General features: G+C 49.8%; 1 protein-coding gene across 12 annotated transcripts in view; it reads left to right on the forward strand.

The window, feature by feature from the left end:
* Positions 1-12149, forward strand: part of GGTA1 (glycoprotein alpha-galactosyltransferase 1 (inactive)) — a 62354-nt gene that overhangs the window by 13139 nt on the left and 37066 nt on the right. The window contains exon 1 of one of the 12 annotated variants that reach the window (XM_045563512.1): positions 9913-10039. The exons of 9 other annotated variants lie outside the window; for them this stretch is intronic. In XM_045563512.1, the coding sequence (XP_045419468.1) occupies positions 9952-10039 (88 nt within the window). In that variant the 5' untranslated portion in view covers positions 9913-9951. Of the gene's footprint in view, positions 1-9912; positions 10040-10316; positions 10866-12149 lie in introns of those variants that run through there. 2 more of the 12 variants (XM_045563514.1, XM_045563513.1) reach the window with 2 other exon arrangements.

Below are 12149 nucleotides of genomic sequence, written 5' to 3' on the forward strand. Positions count from 1 at the left end.
AAGGCGTGTCCTTCTTCCTGCTGGTTCGCTGGGGACACCTGAAGCTCTGAAGGAGACTGCCTGAGGACACTGTCTCATGGTCAGTGGGGGCCTCTCCAGGGGGCTGTCCCAGCTCCTCAGACCCTTCCTGGGGGCTCCTTTCTGGCCTGTCTGCCTTTGAGCCGCCCTGAGCAGAGGGCAGGGGGAGCCAGCGAGGGTGGACTCATGTGGCCTGGGACTAAGGACACCCTGGCAGGCAGACGCGTTGGCTGCCCTTCAAACCAATACTCTTTTAATATCTGTCCACCAGTTACCTGGGGTGGGGAGTGTGAGAGGAAATGGATTTGCAATAAATACAAACGGTGGGCCTCTTCTGGATTCAAAATTCCCTTCTATGCAAGAATGTCTTCCAGAAGCAGAAGGAACAGAAATTCACTGACAAGGTTACTTTCCCAGCTGCAGCGAGTTGATGTCCTGAAAAAACACTGGCTCTTCCCGCTTTTCTGTCATTCCTTTTTTTCTTCAGTTTTCGTTCGAGCTTTTCCAAGCCAAATGGCTTCTGGGGAGGCTGATTAGAGGATTTATTTTGGTTCCGTTTTTATTTGAAATTTACTTAAATACAGAACAGAACATCTAGTCTTAGAAGGGAGACAACTCTGCGTGTCATTTATTTTGACTGAGCGGCATGGTGTATACTTTACTTGGCATCCTTGAACTTGACTCCTTTTATTGAGTACAGAAAGTATCACTTACACTTACATAAAAGCAACAATGCATTTTTGGAGAGTGTCAGGGAACCACCAGATTTATTTACTTAGATCACTTTCTGTCTGGTTACAAAAGTAATATATTCTCGTTGTAGAACACTGGAAAAATGCAGAGGTAGGAAGGATAAACAGACCACTCTCCCACCACCTCCTTGCTTGGACTTCACTGTTATTGCTGCATGAATCTAGTTCTGGCCAATATATTTTTTTTAATTGTGCTAAAACTTACACAACATAAAATTTACCATTTTAACCCTTTTTGAGCATACAATACAGTAGCGTTAAGTACATTTACAACGTTGTGCGACCTTCGCCACTATCCCTCTCCAGAAGTTTTCCATCATTCCAAACAAAAACCCTACACCAGTTAAGCAATACCTTCCCATCCTCCCCTACCCCATTGCCCAGTGACCGCGATTCCACTCTCAGTCTCTGTGAAGTTGACTCTTCCAGGCTCCTCATATAAGTGTAGTCATGCAGTATTCGTCATTTTTTGTGTCTGGCATATTTCGCTTAGCATAATATCTTTAAGATTCATCCATGTTGTAGCATGTGTCAGAATTTCCTTCCTTTTTATGGCTGAGTAATATTCCATTGTATGTATGTATTAATACCACATTTTGTTATCCATCCATCTGTCGATGGACATCTGAGTTATTTCTACCTTTTGGGCTATTGTGAATAATGTTGCTTAAACATTCGTATACAAATATCTCTTTGAGTCTCTGCTTTCAATTCTTTTGGGAATATAACTAGAAGTAAGATTGTTCGATCATACGGTAATTCTATGTATAATTTTTTTGAGGAACTGCTATACTTGTCCAGTATTTTTGATGTACAAATTCCATAGTTGAGGTCAATGTACAATTTTATATCGGACTTTCTCACTTAATTTTTCATTTTAGTAACTATTCTCCAAAAACACTGTTTTTTAAAGGTTAATATAATATTCTACTGTGTTGCCATACCACATTTTTTTCTCCACTTATTGGTTTTTGGACCATAGGAAAAGATTTTAAATTATAATGATAAAATAAGTTGCTTTTGGTAAATAGCCTCATGCTCATTTGAGAAATACTTAACAAGAATAAGTTGCTGCCTTCAAGGAGTTATTTTAATTTCTCCTTGAGGATTCTTGAAGATCATCCAATTCAGTGGTTTTAAAAGTCTTTTTCGGCTAGGTGCAGTAGCTCATGCCTGTGATCCTAGCACTTTGGGAGGCCGAGGCAGGAGGATCACTTGAGGCCAGGAGTTTGAGACCAGCCTGAACTACGTGGTGAGAACCCGTCTCTACAAAAAATACAAAAATTAGCTAGGTGTGGTGGCATGCACCTGTAGTCCCAGCTACTTGGGAGGCTGAGGCAGGAGGATTGCTTGAATCCAGGCGTTGGAGGTTGCAGTGAGCCCCGATGCTGCTGCTGCACTCTACCGTGGGCAATAGAGTAAGACCCTGCCTCTAAATAAATAAATATATACATACATAGGCCAGGAGAGGTGACTCATGCCTGTAATCCTAGCACTCTGGGAGAGCAAGGCAGGAGGATCACCTGAGGTCAGGAGTTTGAGACCAGCCTGAGCTGGGGTGTTTACTAAAAATAGAAAAAATTAGCCTGGCAACTAAAAATAGAAACAAAAAGTTAGCCAGGCATAGTGGCGCATGCCTGTAGTCCCAACTACTTGGAAGGCTGAGGCAGGAGGATCACTTGAGCCCAGGAGTTTGAGGTTGCTGTGAGCTAGGCTGACGCCACGGCACTCTAGCCCGGGCAACAGAGCGAGACTCTGTCTCAAAAATAAATAAATAAATACAAATTTTAAAAAGTTATTTTTAGCCAAGGGACCCTTATGCCAAACAAAACAGCATATGGACGCAGAGTACATAATAACAAAGAGATGAAAGGCGAGGTGCTGTAAAGAGGGGTGGGTGGGGGATTAGAATCCTGCTCCCTGGGCCTGCCGTCTCCTCGTGGTGGTCTCTGAGGGACTCCAGGGAGGTTTGGGGTTCTCTGGGACACACTTTGAAAACCTCCAGTCCTGCCCAGCACCTTCTGTTAAAGAAGGGGTGGAGATCTTGAGGGAGAAAGGAACTTGCCAGAGATCAAGTTCATTTTTTAATTCATTCATTCATTTTTCTCTACACACAGCACCACTGCCTACATATCAGAGTCACTCAGGGAACTTGTTACAGTTGCAGGTGTCCAGGATTCTTCCTTGTGGATGCCAAAGCCGTAGGTGTGGGAGGGACCAGGCCTGGAAACCCCAGTCCACACCGGCCCTGGGAGGTGCCCCAGCTCACTGCTGTGACTCCGCTCAAATGTCGCACTTCCTCTTTGAAGCCCCTGTGCACAGCCCCATCGGGACGGCTTACTCCTTCCTCTGCAGCCCGAGAACATGGGACTTCTGTCTCTACTCACGTTTACTTCTTTCAGTTCCACATAACAGTTTGTTATCACAGGTCTATATACCTGGCCTAGACCCCCCATCAGAATGTAAGTGTCTTGAGGGGAGAGATTAGGGGTTTGTAGCATCTCCGTATTCCGCACAGTGCCAGGTGCACAGTAGGTGCTTTGTAATTGTTCATTGGCTGGAGTTGGATTTAGTACCACCCCCATATTGGGAGGACAAGAAAACCGGGGCCCAGAGAGGGGCAGCAACGTGTGGAAGGTCGTACAGCCCATCAGGTGCCTGAGGGGCCCGAGGCTCAGCCCTGGGCGCTGGCCATCAGGGTGATCTGGCTGGGGAGCACTGCGCCCAGATCCCTTGTCCCTGAGTCCTACAGGAGCCTGTCCCCAGCCCAGGGATTTGCTGAATTCCAGAGCGAGCTGCCAGGTTTGTGATTTGGCGTACCTGCTGGGATGCCTGTCACTGACTTTGTAAATCACCAGTGTGTGCAGCATGAAATATCATGGGAGGGCTGCTTCGAGGTCAACCCAGTGCACAGATGCTGAGAAAGCACCTGGTGGGGGCCGGTGAGCCAGTGCATCCTCAGCGATGCCGGCTCTGGTTGGGAGTCAGCCGGCACCATGTCCCGGGGCGGCTGCTACCAGCCCCCCGTCACCCCGTTTTGTGATCAACAACTGATACTTTTCCAATTAGCACACAGGATGCTAAAACTTGATTTGATTTTGTTTTTAATTGGGAAAATGAGGGGCTTGTTAATTATCATGATGAATGTTGCAATAGGCTCACACTGCTGAAATCAAATGCAGTAATGGTGTGCACATGGGCTCAAGTAGCTGTTAATCAGTCTCCACGCTTGCACAAAGACGGCAGAAGAATCCTTCACCCTGGACCAGCCAGGAACTCTGGATTCTTCTGGGAGACAGAACCCTGCTTCTGGAATCCTGGCCCCGCCTCCACCAAGGTTCTCAACGCTTCTTGTGCCATGGACCCTTTTGGTGTCTGGAAAAGCCTGTAGACCCCTTCTGAGAGTGTTTTTATTTATTATTACGTATTGTTTATATACCTTTTTTTGAGGCAGGCTAGAGTGCACTGGCATGATCACAGCTCACTACAACCTCAAACTCCCGGGCTTACGTGATCCTCCTGCCTCAGCCTCCGGAGTAGCTGGGACTACAGGCGTACATTGCACGCCCGGCTAATTTTTAAAAAAATTTTTGTAGCGATGGGGGCTTGCTATGTTGCCCAGGCTGGTCTCAAACTCCTGGCCTCAAGTGATCCCCTTGCCTCGGCCTCCCAAAGTGCTAGGATGACGGGTGTGAGCCACCACACCCAGTCCTGAGAATGTTTTTAAATGTGAAATATAAAATAAAAAGATTATAGGGGCATCGAGTCACATTGAACTGTAGTCATTAAAGTATTCGTGTTAGGGGCTGAATCTCACCTCGGCCAAACTGAGCTGTGTCCTCAGCTGTAAAATGGAGATGATTCCGGGACCTGCCTCACAGAGTATCGGGAACGTCTAATGGGATACTGAGCACGATGTGCTGAGAACCTGGCCTGGCACGTCATAGCCCTCAGTGAGTAGGAGCATCTGCTGCTGCTGCTACTATTATCACAATTGGTAGTGTTATGTTATTGTATTGGTCCCTGCTCTGAAGATGTTTACAACCTGGAATGGGAGGAAGGACGTCTAGAAATGATAGTGATTAAAGATAAAGGTGAAGGAGGGGAAGAGAAGCCCAGTAGAGGACTAAGGAAAGTTCAGAAAGAGTGAAGTTGCTTCTGGCTGGAAGAGTAGAGCGTAGTGGTTAAGCTTTTGTGCCAGCCAGACTGGGACTGGTTCTGGTTTTGACCCTTAGCCATCTGAGCTTGGGCAAGAGATGTCATCTCTCTGTAAAGTGGGGATAATTGTAGAATCTACTTCACAAGATGCTGTAAGCTCCACCCCCTTCCCTCCCACTGTTGGCCAGTCAAATCATGCATCCATTTGTGCTTTTAATCAGCTTCTCCACTTTTTTTTTTTTTCCTTAGAGATAGGGATTTGCTCTGTTTCGCAGGCTGGAGTGCAGTGGTATCATCATAGCTCACTGCAGCCTGGGCTCAAGTGATCCTCCTGCCTCAGCCTCCCAAAGTGCTGGGACTACAGGCCTGATCCACCTTGTCCTCCTTGTCTTTTTGGTCCACCCACCTGACCAGTCAGTCCCAAACTGTGGATGCATCCAGCTAGTTGCTATCTCTGCCACTGTCCCTGGGCTGGTGACTGGAACCAGCAGGGAAGGGTGGTTGGGGACAGTCCCCAGCCCCTTCCCTGAGCTCTTCCATTTCCTGCTCAGCACCTGTGTCCCCATCCCTGGTCGGTGTCCTCTCTCAGTGCTCCTGGCTTCTGCTCCTAACCCGGGGTCCCTCAAGCTTCTGTCCCACTTGCTCTGAGCAATGACTCATCTTCCTGTTTCCCAGGAAAGGAGGGCTAAAGAGAGGAACACTCTGAACTTCCTTACACCTCCTTTCCAATCCAGCTGAATCTTTGAGACTTAAGGAGGAGAAAATTTCCACAGTACCTTGGAGAAATGTTCTCGCCTCCACTTCACTTTTCCTAACTCACACGGGATTTTCATGGAAGAAGGGGGTAAAGGATTTATAGGCATGGGTGCAGGCTTACACCCAGACACCTCCTCCTTGGTGAGGTGGGCAGTGTATCAGTCAGGATTGGGTGCGGTTGTGCTGCGGTAACAAACAACCCCTGGTCTCAGGGGCCAAACCCACAAAGGTTCACTTCTTACTCCAATTAACACGAACATCTTGGGTCAGCTGGGGGTTCTGCTCCTTGTTCAAGGAGCCAGGCTGATGGAGCTGTCACCTTCTGTGAATATAGTGCATGGCACAGAGAAAGAGCCCCAGAAAGTCTTGCATTGACAATGAAATGCTCGGGCCCACTCCCATCTTTTTGCTTGGACTACTCACATGGCCCTACCCAACCGACCCCAGGGGGCCAGGAAATGGAATCCCACATGAAGGTGGACAGCAGGAAATATGTTGGAGAACAACACAACTAAGTACCCCAGGTTGGACGTCCCCTTTTGTGCCCAGCTTGCTGACATCAAGCTGAGGCACCTGGCCTGGGACAGAGCAGCCTGTGGGCTTCTCATTGTGAATGCTAGGAAACCACACCCAGAGAAGAAAACCCCAAAGCCACTTGTCAGCCCCGAGAGCTGAGCTGCCAACGCTGTTGAAGAAGGAAACAACACCACACAGGCTGGATGCTGCCTGCTAAGAGCTTGAGGCGAATTAAGGTGCTAAACACTCGGGGAGGGCAGAAGCCACGGGGTGGAACCAGGTGTTTTCAAACTGTGTTCTGCACAACAGGTCCATGCGACGCTTTGTAAGTGGAGCTCATTTTAGGTGCTTTTCCTGTTTCTGAGCTATTTTATGTTTATGCTTGAGAGAAGGATGTTCTTTCTGAATTTAATGCCTCACTTCTCTTGGGTCCACCCATGATACTCCCCTTTTTCCAGTGGCGTTTCTATGCCCATGTCAGAAAGCCCACCTTGGTGGCATCATTCAAGAGCAGCGGTGGAGGGAAGGGCAGTGATGTGGATATCTCTGGCAGAGATCCCCAGGGTTTTCTCCAGCACAGATGAGGAAACTCAGGAAGAAGACAGTTGGTAACAGCCCCCAGGCCCTTCCCTGAGCTCTTCCATCTCTTGTGCTGTGGTTAAGACACCCCTTGTCCCAGAGAGATGTCGGACACCTGGGAACCACTTCATTGCCAAGTGGCCCTGGGTAAGTTATTTCCCCTCATTAGTGCCTCAGTTTTCTCATCTGTAAAATCGGGCAGCTCAGAAGACACGCTTGAGAGGGACACACTTGAGAGGAGAGTGACCGGGACAGTGGGGGGTTCCCCCAGCCGCACATCACTGTGCCATGTGGGGCTGCTCTCTGAGGCCTCCAGAAGTCCAGGGAGCTCAGAGTGAAGGGCTGACTGAATGTGGGGGGAAGGTCCTTTGTCATCGCTGTCCCAGGGCACTCACCTCAGCTGAATAATGCGTTTGGTAGCATGATGGTTGCATTCTGGGCTCAGCTTCCCGCTAGACAGTGAGCTCTATGAGAGGGGCCATATTTTGTTATCATTGCAGAGCTGGGAGCCTGAACCGTAGACGGTGCGTGGTGGGCACTAATATTGGTGACAAATAAGTTTTTATCTGATGAACGAATAAACAAATGAACACATAACTCCCTCTAACTTTGATGGAATCAGTGACTTGCAGACTTCTTATAGGGCATGGGGAGGTCAGAGAGAATCCTTAGACGTCACCTAAATCCGGCTTCCAGTCCCAGCTGAGTCACCTCGCGGGCAAGTCACCAGACCCCTTGGTGTCAGCCTCCTCTCTGCAAGTGGAGAGAGAGCAGCACGACCCTGTCTCACAGGCGGTGGTGGAGCCTCCAGTGGAACAGAGGTTCAAAAATGTTCTGAAAACTGCCAAGCCCCATGCAAATGAAGGGTTGGCTGTTTCTAGTACACAGGAAGGAGGTGGACTCTTTGGGTACACAGGGCAGGTGGCGCCAGAGTCTATGCGGTGGAGAGTTTTGGAATCATCGTTAATGGGAATTGAGTAGCTACCATTTGTTGGGCACGATTGGGCACTTGCTATGACATCAGGCCCTATGCCAAGCACTTTACATGCACCATGTCATTTACGATGGGCAAAAAGAGAGGCACGGTTATGCTCATTTTAAGTGACTGGCCCAAGGTCATGCAGTTAGTGACCGCCCAGGTCTGTCTCACTGAAATGCAGGCTGTCACTCCTGGCCCCACGGGGAGGTGGAGACAGTGCTTGTCTCTTAGGCACCAGTGATAATAATACACGCTGCCTTTTCCTAAGTACCTAGCAGATAGCAGGAACCTTATAGATGTTATTGTTGATGCTTTTGACAGCCCGAGAAGTACAGAATCATTATCTCTATTTTACAGATACATAAACTGAGGCTCAGAGAAGGTGAAGTGGTTGAACCCAGCATGACACAGCAAGAAATTAGTGGAGCTATGCCGGGTACGGTGGTGCACGCCTGTGGTTCAGTTGCACGCCTGAGGCTGAGGCAGGAGGATCGCTTGAACCCAGGAGCTCAAGGCTGCAGTGAGCTATGACCATGCCACTGCACTCCAGCGTGGGTGACAGAGTGAGACCCTGTCTCTATTTAAAAAAACAAAAAAGAAAAGAAAGGAAATCCGGGAGCTGGGATTTGAATCCAGGGCTGTCTCATTCCAAGAACAGATAGGGAAAAGCCATCTCCATGGTGGCCTGAATTAAGAGGTTTTTTGTTTGTTTGTTTTTGGTTTTTTTTAAGCTTCCTGCTAGGGTTTCTGGAATCTCATCATTAGAGATTAATTCTTGGAAGGCCTTTTATGCTTGAGTCAATTTATTACATGAGACCCTGGAAAATCTAATGGAAGGAAAAAAAAAACCCTCAGAATTCTCCAGTAAAGTTTCAGAATCAGAATACTCCCCTGGCAATGCAACAACTTCGTTTATCACCCTTTCGGAACAGTGAATCAGGCAGCAAACCAATTTGGAGTGATTGTAACTGAGAAGAGCAAGACACTATTGTGGAGCTGCTTAAGGGTGGGTGGGAGCGGGCAGGTTGGAGCCTGCAGGGAGGGAGGGGACAGTGTAGGCTTCACAGCAGCAGGGGCCATGGGGGTGGGGGGGCAGGTGAAGTAAGGGCGGGAGGGCATCAGTAGGAACTGGGCTTGTGCCACCTCTGAGCAGTCACAGGAAGGACTCGGATGCTGGAGAGGGCTAACCTAAGGGACCAGTAGGATTAAAAACAAGCCCTGAATCCTAGAGGGTCCAGGCTAGAAGGATTCTTGAAGAGGACTTCACTGACCTCTATTTTATTGGCCACTTTTACACAGGGTGACACTGTGATTTATTCTCTAGATCAGTACCCTTTTGAGAGTAAAAGGGGGACTAAAATAATTAACCCGTTAGCTGATCCATAGCAGGTGTAAACCAGAACTGTCTTGGGAAAGCATTTCATACGATCACCCTGATTTTACAGGCGTTCCCTGAGCCCCACTCTCCAGACATGGAAAGTGGGAGAAGAAACTACCCCCACCAGGAAGGGTTGCTGGGAAGAGGCAAAAGGCAAAAATAGGAGGGTGGTGAAAAAGCAAAACAAAGCAAAGCAACAGGAGATGGGCCTCAGGCAGAGAGGAGCAGTGGCTCCCACCAGTGGGCATCAGTAGAGTGCCCGCCTCGTGCCAAGTCAGGCTGGGTGCACGTCGGCAGGCACCAGGTCTGCAGATACGTCTGGCATCTGTGTGCACACATGTTCCTGTCACCAGACCCGACTGGACAAGTACAGGGAGTGGGTCTGATTCATTTCTGTGCTTGTCCCATTCGCAGGCACAGTCCCAGGTCCTGGGTAAATGCCCTTCAGATGTGCACTGACGCAGTAAGTGCTAGTGGGCAAGGCTTTCCTGAAATGTTCCAGGGAAGATATGATTTTGCTTGGAGAGGAGACGCTCCGGGAGCCCTATCTCTGAGGAGCTGTCATGTTCAACGGGAAGGGCAACGCTGACACGGACACGGAGAGCTCATCGTCTCTCTGATCTTGTCTGTGTCGCTGCACCTCTGGGCCTCGATTCCTCTGGGAAACGGGGAGGGTGTTCACTGACTGTAGAAAGGATTCAACAAGACTGTGCATGCACACGAACGGTAGACTTTATTATTATTAATAACGTCCTGGAAGGCTGAGCTCAGCTCCACACTGAAAAGATGTGTTTCACTATCCGAATAGTCCAGAGATGACACAGGCTGCCTGGGGAGGTGATGAGTTCCCCGTTGCTAGAAGACTCCAAGCAGAGGCTGCCTGGCACGGATGCTGTAAATGGGGTAACCACCTGTGGGAGACAGGCTGGGCTAGCTGGGCCCTGGGAGAGTTGGTGGATTGCTCCTGGCATAAAAGCGTGAGGATGACAGTGACTTCTTGACTCCTCTCAAGGAAGACTGTGCTGACAGCCAGCCAGGGGCCCGCACAGGGGTGACCAGGCTGGGACTGGGAGTTGGCCCCTTGAGAGACGGTATCTGCTTCTGGGAGGGAGGACAGGAAACAGGCAGAGGCCAGCCTTAAATATTTCACTTCTCTCCACGTGAAACGCCTCCTTGCTGTAGCTGGGGCCTCCCAACTTAGCTGAGGGAGGGAGAAGGCGTCTTTAGAACTTGATTCTCAGCACTTGTGACGGCAGCCAGATAAAGCCGAGGATTAGGCGCACCTGCTGGCTCCTGCCTCCCCTCCCAGAGTGCCTCTCCTCACCCGGGCTGCGCCCCTGCCTCCCGACTCAGGTGCCTGGAGCTGCGTCGCGTGCCCGCTGCTGCGACGCAGGGAGTCTTCGCCTGGAGGCCGGGTGGGCACGAGGGTTGCCATGAGCCCCCAGAGCTGGGATACGGTTGCGGAGTGAGAGACGCTAGTGCAGACTTTCATCCCTCAGAGAGGGTGGAATTAACCGGGCACGCCCCAGGAGCTGCCTGGAGCTGGAGGCAGAGCTGGAAACAGAACCCGGGTTCCTGGTGCCCAGACCTGCAGGGCCCTTTCCCGTGGGGTGCAGGATTCATGCTGCGCCTCCGTTTGCTGGCACCCCTTGGGACTCTCAGACAGCTGTGTGGCTCCGTCACCCCTTCGCCCAGGCACGTGTCTGTGGCTTTCTTCTGCCTTCCAGAGGTAAGTGGGGCCAGAGGCGGTCAGAGAGCACTGAGGATGGAGAGCAGAGAGGAGCTTTGCAAGCTTTTGTGGGCGTCCGGATCACCTGGAGACCTGGTTGCTCCACGGGTTCCTAGGCCCCACCCGAGACTTTCTAACTCAGTCGGGCTGCATTTCTGCCAGCTCCCAGGTGGTGCCCACAGTGCGGGCCGTTCGCCAACCACACTTTGAGTCGCTTACTAGAGTCTCCCCGTCTCTCCCTTCCTGCCCGGCTCTCTGTCATTGTTATTACCGCCATGCATTTTAAAGTAGTTAACATTTATTGAACGCTTAGGTGCCAAGCCCTGAAATAGGCATGTTTTATGACCTGCTGAGATTTACTGAGTGCAAGTTACTTTTTGCATTGGTACAGAACATACAAGGTACTTTTGCATTGGTACAAATGCCCCAAAAGTTGACATTCTGTTAGAGAAAGAAATTTAAAAGATAAATAAGTAAATTACGAAAGGTTATTAAGTAATTTTACATCCTGGAAGGTCTCACCAAGAAGGTGACATTAAAGCAAAAGTTGAAAGAAAAGTTATTTCATGTAACCTAAAGTCACAAGATGCCACTTTCTTCATTCCTCTCAAACCATTGCTGCTTTCTTGTCTTCCAGCTCATTCCGTTGGTCTTTTCCTCTTTCACTTGGACATCAGCCTCAGCCCCCTGGCTGGTCTCCCTGGCTGGAGACTTTCCTTCTCCCACCCACCCTCACCCTGCAGCTGAGTGCGTTTTCTGGAAAAGAAATCGCGTCATGCCCTTTGCCTACCCACCCAAGGATTCCCAGCATCTTCAGGTGGAAATGCAGGTTCCTGATGTGCTTCTGCCTGGGCTCCATCTTCTCCCGCCTCCCCACCCCTCCGCCCTCCACGCCGTAGCTGCTCTGGGTTAGAACCTTTCGACTTCCTCTTTGCCCCGAACTTAGCACCAACCCACCCATCCCGGGCTCCTTCCCTTCTGCCTGTCCTAGGGGCACCCCTCCACGCGTGCCTGGAGCATGCGCCCCCTGCCCCCGCAGGGGTGCCCTTCAACACTGTCTTCCCCTCTGAGCTCCAGTTCCTTCTCTGCCCGGCTGGGCCTCGTCTGCCGTCTACACCGCAAGCACGTCGTCTTTCTCCAGTCTCTGTAGCTGACACCCTGGCTCCAACTCTTCCCAGACAAGCTGCTGCTGCTTTTTTTTTTTAAATTTCAGAATATTATGAGGGTACAAACGTTTTGGTTACATTGCTTTTGTACTGTTTAGGTCAAAGTTACAAGTGTGCC

The sequence above is a fragment of the Lemur catta genome, chromosome 10 (genome assembly GCF_020740605.2).
Source record: "Lemur catta isolate mLemCat1 chromosome 10, mLemCat1.pri, whole genome shotgun sequence".
In the NCBI taxonomy this organism is placed as follows: domain Eukaryota; kingdom Metazoa; phylum Chordata; class Mammalia; order Primates; family Lemuridae; genus Lemur; species Lemur catta.